The sequence below is a fragment of the Notolepis coatsorum genome, assembly GCF_963971535.1.
Source record: "Notolepis coatsorum genome assembly, chromosome: 7".
NCBI classification, from domain to species: domain Eukaryota; kingdom Metazoa; phylum Chordata; class Actinopteri; order Aulopiformes; family Paralepididae; genus Notolepis; species Notolepis coatsorum.
This window is the reverse complement of record NC_140171.1, coordinates 178,893,055-178,905,584: the sequence shown is the minus strand read 5'-3', so window position 1 is coordinate 178,905,584 and position 12,530 is coordinate 178,893,055. Positions and strand designations below refer to the sequence as shown.

The 12,530-nt window shown below is 45.0% G+C and overlaps 1 protein-coding gene across 1 annotated transcript in view; it reads left to right on the top strand.

Moving 5' to 3' along the window:
- The window catches only part of abca7 (ATP-binding cassette, sub-family A (ABC1), member 7), a gene marked incomplete at its 3' end in the record, with an annotated part of 264,520 nt that overhangs the window by 209,810 nt on the left and 42,180 nt on the right, over positions 1-12,530 (top strand). The window contains 2 exon segments of the mRNA XM_084318477.1: positions 1,514-1,691; positions 8,911-9,026. Of these exon segments, the coding sequence (XP_084174603.1) occupies positions 1,514-1,691; positions 8,911-9,026 (294 nt within the window).

Sequence of the window (12,530 nt, the reverse complement as noted above, 5' to 3'; positions counted from 1 at the left end):
GTGTGTGTGTGTGTGTGTGTGTGTGTGTGTGTGTGTGTGTGTGTGTGTGTGTGTGTGTGTGTGTGTGTGTGTGTGTGTGTGTTGTCACGATACCAAAATGTGGACTTCGATACCGATACCAGCACAGATGTAAAATAATAAATGTAAAAATACCAGCTAAAACCTGACCTATCAGGACGTAATGGAAAATAATATTAGATGATAGAACATGGAACACTGTTTATAAACCGAGCCCACTACAGACACACACACACAAACACACACACACACACACACACACACACACACACACACACACACACACACACACACACACACACACACACACACACACACACACACACACACACACACACACCGTTTTGGACCGTTTTAACTCTCCCCCCTCCTCTCCTCTCTCTCTCCTCTCTCTCTCTCTCTTTACACAATCTGCATTTCAATCTCACGCACAAAGATTCATTGTTGAGTGATTTACAAGCTTAACATTCTTGAACTTATTAAATAGTTTCTCGCTCTGGATTTAATTTTGATTGACTGCAATCGTCTTTTTTTGGGACGACGACAAATATCTAAAGAATAACGTGACCTTTTGCACGGCTCATAAAAGAGAATCATTTACATTATTTACTTTGTTCCACTTGACGTCAGTTGGAGATGTAGCCTAAATGTTGTCAAGGCATTACTGATGTACAACCAGGGTCAGGTCCACAGAAGGGGACATTTTATTCTGCACTAGACATGAAGTGGCTCCGTTTCTGTACTGTTTTTGGTTTGGTTTGATTAATGTGACCCAAAATATCTCTCTCTCTCTCCTTCTCTCCTCTCTCTCTCCTTCTCTCTCTATCTCTCTCTCCTCTCTCTCTCTACTTCTCTCCTCTCTCTCTCTCTCTCTCTCCTTCTCTCCCCTCTCTCTCTCTCTCTCTCTCTCTCTCTCTCTCTCTCTCTCTCTCTCTCTCTCTCTCTCTCTCTCTCTCTCTCTCTCTCTCTCTCTCTCTCTCTCTCTCTCCCTTCTCTCTCCCCCTCTCTCTCTCTCCGCCTCTCTCCTCTCTCTCCCCCCCTCTCTCTCCTTTCTCTCTCTCTCTCTCCCCTCCCTCTCCTCTCTCTCTTTCTCTCTCTCCCTTCTCTCTCTGTCTCTCTCACTCCCCCCCCTCTCTCTCTCTCTCTCTCTCTCTCGCTCCTTTTCTCCCATCTCTCTCCCCCCATCTCTCTCTCTCTCCTCTCTGTCTCTCCCTCCTCTCTTCCACTCTCCCCCCCCTCTCTCTCTCTCTCTCTCTCTCTCTCTCCTTCTCTCCTCTCTCTCTCTCTCCCTCCTCTCTCCCCCTCTCTCTCTCTCTCTCTCTCTCTCTCTCTCTCTCCTTCTCTCCTCTCTCTCTCTCCCTCCTCTCTCCCCCCTCTCTCTCTCTCTCTCTCCTTCTCTCCCCTCTCTCTCTCTCCTTCTCTCTCTCTCTCTCTCTCCCCCCTCTCCCCCCCCCCTCTCTCTCTTTCTCCCCCCCCCCCTCTCTCTCTCTCTCAGGATGGCCACATCTGTGGACGTGCTGGTGTCCATCTGTGTTATCTTCTCCATGTCCTTTGTTCCGGCCAGCTTTGTGTTGTTCCTGATCGAGGAGCGAGTCAGCAAGGCCAAACACCTGCAGTTTGTCAGCGGAGTCAAACCAGTGCTGTACTGGCTGGCTAACTTCATCTGGGACATGGTCAGTACGTCTTCTTCATCATCATCAAACCTTTATTTGAATAGGCAGGTTAATTAAGAACAAGTTCTTATTTTCAATAACGGCCTATTTGGGGGTAAAAAGCCCCCTAGGGGAAAGGGGATGAAGGATAAAATAAAATAAATAAAAATAAAACACAAAGGAACATTATTAAAAAGGCAGGACATACATACAGAGCAACAACTGAACTGAACAACAACTGGCGGACAACAGAACAATAGTGGCAGCATGGTGTTAGCACATGGAGAAACATCTACATGAGTGCTCTAGGGAGTTTGTTAAAGTTTCCTTAAACAATCTAATTGAAATAAACGTTTCCATATTTAAGGTTTTTTGTAGTGTGTTCCAGCTATCAGCTGCTGCGTACTGAAAGGAGGAACGGCCTTGTGAGGAGTTGGCATGGGGGGCGTTTACCAGGATATGTGTGGCTGACCGGGTGTGGTAATTCGGGAGTGGACGAGGGTGGACTAGGCGAGTAAGGTAAAGGGGATTACGGCCTAGAAGTGTTTTATATACAAAGGCCAGCCAGTGGATGTTGCGTCTAATCTCCAGGGAGGGCCAGTTTACTAGGGAGTATAGCTCGCAGTGGTGGGTCCTGTAGGGGGCATTGGTAGTGAAGCGAATGGCGGAGTGATATAGGATATCTAAGCGCTCTAGATCACCTTTACGGGCCAAGCGGTAGATTACATCGCTAAAATCAAATAGCGGCAGGACAGTCATCTGGACCAGGGTGAGTTTAGCAGTTTAGTGAAGGAGGAACGGTTCCTATACAGAAAAGCTAAGCCTTGCTTTGACTTTGGCCTGCAGTTTAGTTAGGTGTTCAGAGAAGGAGAGTTTGGTGTCGATCCACACTCCCAGGTAATTATAGGAGGTGACCAGTTCAAGCTTTTTGCCACCGGCGGCTACAATGGTGCCAGTCTGGGAGGTACCCTTGTGGCCGAACCACAGAACGTTGGTCTTGCTGGTGTTTAGGACCAGGCAAAGGGCAGAGAAACCAGCTTGGATTTTAAGAAAGCTCTCCTGGAGAGTTTTCAGGACAGCATCCGTGGAGGGACCAGAGGTGTACAGGACTGTGTCATCAGCATAGAGGTGAATTAGGGAGTTTCCAGTGAACTGGTTGTTTATTCAGTGGTTCCCAAAGTCAGGGTCGCGACCCAAAGGTGGGCCGCGAGCAGCCACGGGAGGGCCGCGAGATGATTTAAAAAGATTTTTTTTTTTTTTTTTTTTTTTTTTTGTCAGGCCACTGAACTTAGAAGCAAGGCAGGACGCCTGTAGCTGTTCCGCAACCGTTCCTACTTCCGGGGTAGGCCTGATTGGCCCCGACAGGCACGTGACCCGCCGCGGCCACGCCCCGCGGCAGCCCCAGGAGCAAGCGCGCTACTGCTGGAGTTCGCTTCGCCTTTCACATCGCTGCCGTTGGCGAAAGCAGGATGAGAGCAGGATGAGAGACGAGAGCGTAGATTTAGCTGTGTATCATTTAATCATTTAACATTTGAAAGGCATACATTGTTGTCATACAGAAGTACAGAATACTTTTATCCAAAATGCTGAATACTGTTACACTGTTAGAGACTGTGCAGTGCACGGCTTTATAGTCTCACTCGAGTGAGGAAGACCGCTGGTTCTCCAACATACAGCCCGCTGGTTCTCCAACATACAGCGGTGTGCTCTTCAGAATGTACCGGGAGAAACGTTTACTGTACCCCGCAGACATAATAAGCATATAAGCAGTGCTTACTAACGTTATTAGTTACGTTATTTCTGACCGAATTAGTCATTCATTTGTCTGCTTTCGCCAACGGCAGCGATGTGAAAGGGGAAGCGAACTCCAGCAGTCGCCCCGCGGCTGTATGTGCCAGAACCAGCGGTCTTATTATGTCTGCGGGGTACAGTAAACGTTTCTCCCGGTACATTCTGAAGAGCACACCGCTGTATGTTGGAGAACCAGCGGGCTGTATGTGCCAGAACCAGCGGTCTTATTATGTCTGCGGGGTACAGTAAACGTTTCTCCCGGTACATTCTGAAGAGCACACCGCTGTATGTTGGAGAACCAGCGCGCTGTATGTGCCAGAACCAGAGGTCTTATTATGTCTGCGGGGTACAGTAAACGTTTCTCCCGGTACATTCTGAAGAGCACACCGCTGTATGTTGGAGAACCAGCGGGCTGTATGTTGAGAGACTATAAAGCCGTGCACTGCACAGTCTCTAACAGTGTAACAGTATTCAGCATTTTGGATAAAAGTATTCTGTACTTCTGTATGACAACAATGTATGCCTTTCAAATGTTAAATGATTAAATGATACACAGCTAAATCTACGCTCTCGCCTCTCATCCTGCTCTCATCCTGCTTTCGCCAACGGCAGCGATGTGAAAGGCGAAGCGAACTCCAGCAGTAGCGCGCTTGCTCCTGGGGCTGCCGCGGGGCGTGGCCGCGGCGGGTCACGTGCCTGTCGGGGCCAATCAGGCCTACCCCGGAAGTAGGAACGGTTGCGGAACAGCTACAGGCGGCCAGCACAGTGTTTCTAGTTGTATTCTAAAATTCTATTCTATTGTATTCTAAAATGTGACTATATGGTTTTATATTAACTTAATAAATAAACAAAAACTAAAAATCTACTTATTTCAACAAACATTTCAAACTAAATAACAGATTATGCACATAAAACACTGAAAACAACCGAAGCAACAATAGTATTTTAATGAGGCTATTATTATTATCATTATTATTTTGCAACAAGTTAGCCCTCTCATAAATAGCACATATAAATGAATAACTAACTTGAACTAACTTAATAGGATTGAAGTGATATTTGGCTTAAAAAATCGGTCGCCTGGCAATTTTTTTTATTAAAAAAAGCCTGACGATGTGCATTGGGCCGCGGCTCTCTGACGCCTTATTTTCTGGGTCCCGGCCTGAAAAGTTTGGGAACCCCTGGTTTATATAGATGGAGAAGAGGATTGGAGCCTTGGGGGAGCCCCTTAGAGATGGATAGGGACTGGGTTAATAGGTTGTCGGTTTTTATTGACTGAGTGCGATCAGAGAGGTAGTTCTCGAATCATGCTACACTGTGATTAGTGACACCAATGTCTCTCAGCCGCTCTTCTTCTTCTTCTGTCGTGTAACGTCAGAGGTCCAACTCTGTATCTGCCCTTAACTCTGGTCCCACGTCAAAGAGGCTGGCTCCCGAGGGTGGTCTGTATAGGGGGCAGAGGGTGGTCTATAGGGGGCAGAGGGTGGTCTGTATAGGGGGCAGAGGGGGGTCTATATAGGGGGCAGAGGGTGGTCTGTATAGGGGGCAGAGGGTGGTCTGTATAGGGGGCAGAGGGTGGTCTGTATAGGGGGCAGAGGGGGCAGAGGGTGGTCTGTATAGGGGGCAGAGGGTGGTCTGTATAGGGGGCAGAGGGTGGTCTGTATAGGGGGCAGAGGGGGCAGAGGGTGGTCTGTATAGGGGGCAGAGGGTGGTCTGTATAGGGGGCAGAGGGTGGTCTGTATAGGGGGCAGAGGGGGCAGAGGGTGGTCTGTATAGGGGGCAGAGGGTGGTCTGTATAGGGGGCAGAGGGGGCAGAGGGTGGTCTGTATAGGGGGCAGAGGGTGGTCTGTATGGGGGGCAGAGGGTCAGGATGTGGTCAACAGTGTGCTCAGGGTCTCCACACTCGCATGCAGCGCTGTCTGCCAGGCCCCACTTCTGAAGAAGAAATGGTCAGTACCTTCATCTGGGACATGGTCAGTACCGCCCCGGGTTCAGTCTCATCAGCATTACTGACTTGATTCCAGACATAACGGATCATAACGTACTAACGTGGCTTAACTCATTGGCTGCCAGCTATTAGCCTCATCCGGTGGTAGCTTGTTAGGAGGTGGCATGACTGTGGTGGAGGTGTGTAGAACAGGGGCGGAGCTAGGGGGTGGCTACCTGGGCTCAAGCCCCGGATGTATTCTGTAAAGCCCCGAATCTATTTAAAAAAAAATTAAATTTTTTTTTTTTTTTTTTTTTTTTACAATTCATCATTGTTACATGAAAATATGTTTGCACCAGATTTAGCAGAAGCTAATTTCCATCTGTGGTCTATCCAGCTGCTAACTGTATTTGAGTGAGTTAAGTCTTGGTGTTATGGTAGACTCAGACCTAAGCTTTAAATCACAATCAACAAGTTGACAAAAACTTAATTCTTCCACCTTAGAAACATAGCTAAAGTACGGCCATTTATAAATCAAAAGGACGCTGAAAACCAGATCCATGCCTTTATCTCAAGCCAACTCGACTACTGTAATGCACTCCTTACCGGCCTCCCGAAAAAATACGATGATAACTATTTTATTGCAATGCACTATTGCATTATTTTATTCTATTTTACTAACTATTTTATTGCACTGCACTATTTTACTTTGTATCAGTGAATCATAGACGCCTGGCCATAAGAGCATTCGGAGCATCTCTGCTCTCCCACTATTGAACTTGGGGGAGCAAAGGTATGATCTTGCTCCACCACTTTTTGATTATATGAAAAATATGATATACCCCCCCCAATATATAAATCTAACCATAACTACGTTATGGTTAACTGAGTTTTATAGTGAAAAGAGCAGCTTTATTGGTCAAGATTGAAGGCTCTATATTGCAGGAAATTGCACGTACAGGTTCATTAAATTAAAAAAAAATCTGTCGTGGAGGGGGTCGTGTCTGACCCCCTCCTACCCACCCCTTGCATGCCAAAAAAATGAAAAAAATGAAAAAAAAAATGAAAAAAAAGGGGGGGGGGGGCCCATCTGGGCTAAGCCCCGGATCTCCTACAATCCTAAATCCGCCCCTGGTGTAGAACCCAAGCGCAGACCAGCAGAGGATAGACGGGAGGCAGGTGTTGAATCTTGAATTTGAGCACTGCTCCTTTAATTTCGGTACGTGTGGCTCAAAAACAAAGTGAGAGGGCAAGTCTCGTGACCCTCTTTGCGCCGCCCCTGTGCCTCAAATAGATCCGCTATCAGCTCTATCTTTAATCTTTCAAAATGTTCAGTTGCTATTGCATGCACTCATCTGTGTTCCACTACACACATGAGTGCATGCTTACTAACTGTCCGTCTGCAACACTACTATCACCAACATCTAAGAAGGGAGATCCCCCCTTGAACGGCCCTTCTAAGGTTTCTCTCCTCCACACTGCCTGTGGTGCATTTCTTCCTATTGTTAGGTTTTAGTGAGTTTCTCCTTACCTTCGCGTGGGGTCTGTCTGGGAGTGCTTGCATTCTTTCATTTATTTGCATTAATCTAAAAATGTTTGGACCTTATGGTGTTCTTGTTCTGTTCTTGACTTATTGTTATGTTTTCTTCTTGACTTGTTTAAAGAAGACCTGTACGGCCCATGGGGACATTAACGTTTGTTGTCGGGCCCTATAAATAAATTTGATTTGATTTGATTTAAGTCTCCAAAACGTGCTAAATTATTTGAATTGTATTAAAATAGGCTAAAATTAAATAGCCTATGCGATGAACGAAACAATCATTTGTTTCATCGTTGCTTCACCAAGCAGCCGGTCTAATAATGACATCCTGTTGTCAGCGCGAGCTGGCTGCTGATATATTTACGTGAAGCATGGAGCAGCAGTGTTTTTAGGTCCGGTCTGGAAACCGCTCAGCAGCGCCCCCACCCAACAGCTGAATTGCCAATGGCTGAATTGGAGTACTACACCCTGCCGGCCGGCAGATGGATGCTTCTCGCAAATATATCAGCAGCCAGCTCGCGCTGACAACAGGATGTCATTATTAGACCGGCTGCTTGGTGAAGCAACGATGAAACAAATGTAATGATTGTTTGTTTCGTTCATCGCATAGGCTATTTAATTTTAGCCTATTTTAATACAATTCAAATAATTTAATTGTGTTTAGAGGGAATTATTTTCACCGGACATTATGACCGGAGAGATTAAATATGTCGGACTTCAACAGATTTTGCCGGTCAAATACCGGTAATTACCGGCTAACGGAAACGCTGGACTAGACAATGGGGGACAACACAGACAGCAGATACACAGACAACAGATTAGTGAGGATGACAGAGAACAAATTAATAAACATTGACAGACACAAATGCAGTAGCGTATTGTTCATAAGGGGAGGTGGAGAAAGTCCAAGGGCAGGTGAAGCTAGGGTGACCAAACGTCCCGATTTGCGCGGGACAGTCCCGATATTTAGCCATCTGTCCCGCATGCCGCAACAGAAGAAAAATGTCCCGCATTTCAATAATAATAATAACATTATGTAAACATGATTCTTGCATACATATTCATTACTGTCCCGCAATTTCAACAAATGTCCCGCAAAATCGACGCGCTGTCCTGTATTTGGATCATACGGATTTGGTCACCCTAGGTAGGTGAAGCAGGACCGGGGGGAACGTTACAGTAGCTACTGCCACGCTGTAAACGATGGGAGTTAGTCACCTTGTTTGTAGAGCTAAATCTATATTCTATATTATAGCCATGGATACAATATCCAGTTAGGACAGCCGAATCCCGTCCAATCTTTCGCCGTCGACTAAAGACTCACTTCTTCAACCATTATCTGAAATGATTAAAAAAAGAAAAAAGAAAAAAATCTAACCCTGACTAACCTTACTGTCATGCACTTGTCCTAATAAACTAACCTACACTGTAACACGCAACACTTGATGAACATTGTTACTCAGCTGATAGAGTTGTACCCTTCTTGCTGTCTTGTCGTACAGAACTTGTAAGTCGCTTTGGATAAAAGCGTCAGCTAAATGACTAAATGTAAATGTAAATATTATAGTCATTTGACATTGAGTTTCTTCCGGTCAAGATGCAAAAAAGAGAACATTTTCCCATCCATACATTCCCGTGTTATACCGTGGTGAATATAAGTATGGTTTTAGAGCGGTCTAGGGTCATTCATGAAATGCTTAGTTATGGCAGTATACGTCGATTCCATTGTAGACTTTGCCGTTTCCTTCCTGAACCCGCTATTGTTCCGGGATCAAGAGGCGTTTCTGATTATTTGATTGTCAGTAACGGCATTCGCATTGAACACTAAAAAACGGTTATCAGCCCGATCGGTATGAAAGCATTGCAGGATCAAGCTAAAATGTACGTCAAATCGCCCTTACCTGTTGCCGGGAGTAATCCAAAAAGAATATTCCAATTGTTTGATCGCCATCCGGTATATCCAATGTTGTTTCCTGTTCCAGATTAACTACACAGTCCCCGCCTCCATGGTGGTGTTGATCTTCGTGGCCTTCCAGCAACAGTCCTACGTCTCGGAGACCAACCTGCCTGCTCTGGTGTTGCTGCTCCTGCTGTACGGGTGAGGAACTACACCACCACCACACATCCACACGCACACTTTAACACATCCACACGCACACACTCACTTTAACACATCCACACGCACACTTTAACACATCCACTCACACACTCACTTTAACACATCCACACGCACACACTCACTTTAACACATCCACACACACACACACTCACTTTAACACATCCACGCACACACACTCACTTTAAACACGCACTTTAACACATCCACACGCACACACTCACTTTAACACATCCACACGCACACACTCACTTTAACACATCCACACACACACACTCACTTTAAACACGCACTTTAACACATCCACACGCACACACTCACTTTAACACATCCACTCACACACTCACTTTAAACACGCACTTTAACACATCCACACGCACACACACACTTTAAACACTCACTTTAACACATCCACACACACACACGCACTTTAACACATCCACACGCACACACTCACTTTAACACATCCACACACACACACTCACTTTAACACATCCACACACACACACTCACTTTAACACATCCACACACACACACACTCACTTTAACACTCACTTTAACACATCCACACGCACACACTCACTTTAACACATCCACACACACACACTCACTTTAACACATCCACACGCACACACTCACTTTAACACATCCACACACACACTCACTTTAACACATCCACACACACACTCACTTTAACACATCCACACGCACACACTCACTTTAACACATCCACACACACACTCACTTTAACACATCCACACACACACTCACTTTAACACATCCACACGCACACACTCACTTTAACACACCCACACACACACACTCACTTTAACACATCCACACACACACTCACTTTAACACTCACTTTAACACATCCACACACACACACTCACTTTAACACATCCACACGCACACACTCACTTTAACACTCACTTTAACACATCCACACACACACTCACTTTAACACTCACTTTAACACATCCACACACACACTCACTTTAACACATCCACACACACACTCACTTTAACACATCCACACACACACTCACTTTAACACATCCACACACACACTCACTTTAACACATCCACACACACACACTCACTTTAACACATCCACACACACACTCACTTTAACACTCACTTTAACACATCCACACACACACACTCACTTTAACACATCCACACACACACACTCACTTTAACACTCACTTTAACACATCCACACGCACACACTCACTTTAACACTCACTTTAACACATCCACACACACACTCACTTTAACACTCACTTTAACACATCCACACACACACTCACTTTAACACTCACTTTAACACATCCACACACACACTCACTTTAACACTCACTTTAACACATCCACACACACACTCACTTTAACACATCCACACGCACACACTCACTTTAACACATCCACACACACACACTCACTTTAACACATCCACACACACACTCACTTTAACACATCCACTCACACACTCACTTTAACACATCCACACACACACGCACTTTAACACATCCACACGCACACACACACTTTAAACACTCACTTTAACACATCCACACACACACACTCACTTTAACACATCCACACACACACACACTCACTTTAACACATCCACACACACACACTCACTTTAACACATCCACACACACACTCACTTTAACACATCCACGCACACACACTCACTTTAACACTCACTTTAACACATCCACACGCACACACTCACTTTAACACATCCACACACACACACACTCACTTTAACACATCCACACACACACACTCACTTTAACACATCCACACACACACACTCACTTTAACACATCCACACACACACACTCACTTTAACACATCCACACACACACTCACTTTAACACATCCACACACACACTCACTTTAACACATCCACACACACACTCACTTTAACACATCCACACACACACACTCACTTTAACACATCCACGCACACACTCACTTTAACACATCCACACACACACTCACTTTAACACATCCACACGCACACACTCACTTTAACACATCCACACACACACTCACTTTAACACATCCACACACACACTCACTTTAACACATCCACACACACACACACTCACTTTAACACATCCACACACACACTCACTTTAACACATCCACACACACACTCACTTTAACACTCACTTTAACACATCCACACGCACACACTCACTTTAACACATCCACACACACACACTCACTTTAACACATCCACGCACACACTCACTTTAACACTCACTTTAACACATCCACACACACACACTCACTTTAACACATCCACACACACACACTCACTTTAACACATCCACACACACACACTCACTTTAACACATCCACACACACACACTCACTTTAAACACTCACTTTAACACATCCACACACACACACTCACTTTAACACATCCACACACACACTCACTTTAACACATCCACACACACACACTCACTTTAACACATCCACACACACACACTCACTTTAACACATCCACACACACACACTCACTTTAACACATCCACACACACACACTCACTTTAACACATCCACACACACACACTCACTTTAACACATCCACACACACACTCACTTTAACACATCCACACACACACACTCACTTTAACACATCCACACACACACACTCACTTTAACACATCCACACACACACACTCACTTTAACACATCCACACACACACACACTCACTTTAACACATCCACACGCACACACTCACTTTAACACATCCACACACACACACTCACTTTAACACATCCACACACACACACTCACTTTAACACATCCACACGCACACACTCACTTTAACACATCCACACACACACTCACTTTAACACATCCACACACACACACTCACTTTAAACACTCACTTTAACACATCCACACGCACACACTCACTTTAACACATCCACACGCACACACTCACTTTAACACATCCACGCACACACTCACTTTAACACATCCACACACACACACTCACTTTAACACTCACTTTAACACATCCACGCACACACTCACTTTAACACATCCACACACACACTCACTTTAAACACTCACTTTTTTTTTTGATCAAGGTTTTTTATTTGAAAATTTTGTTTTTACAGGCGGTCCCACATGGGCCAAAATAAAATAAAAATAAAGTAAGGCCCTCCCTCCCTCCCCCCACCCCTATACCAGACAAAATCATTCCACAATATCTTAGATCGTTTATTAATCATTGTTTTTCCTTTTAGCTTTTAAATCACCCGACAGCAGTCACATATCTCTTGCATTCTGCAGATAGAGAAGAAGAAAAGTAAGAACATAATAGAAAAAATAAACAATAACAAGCTGAGAGACCAGGGAGGCCAGTCAGATCGCCTCCGTCACATTATCCACTTCCATACCCTCAAAGAAAGTTAGGAAAGGATCCCAAATATTGTGGAATTTTTTGG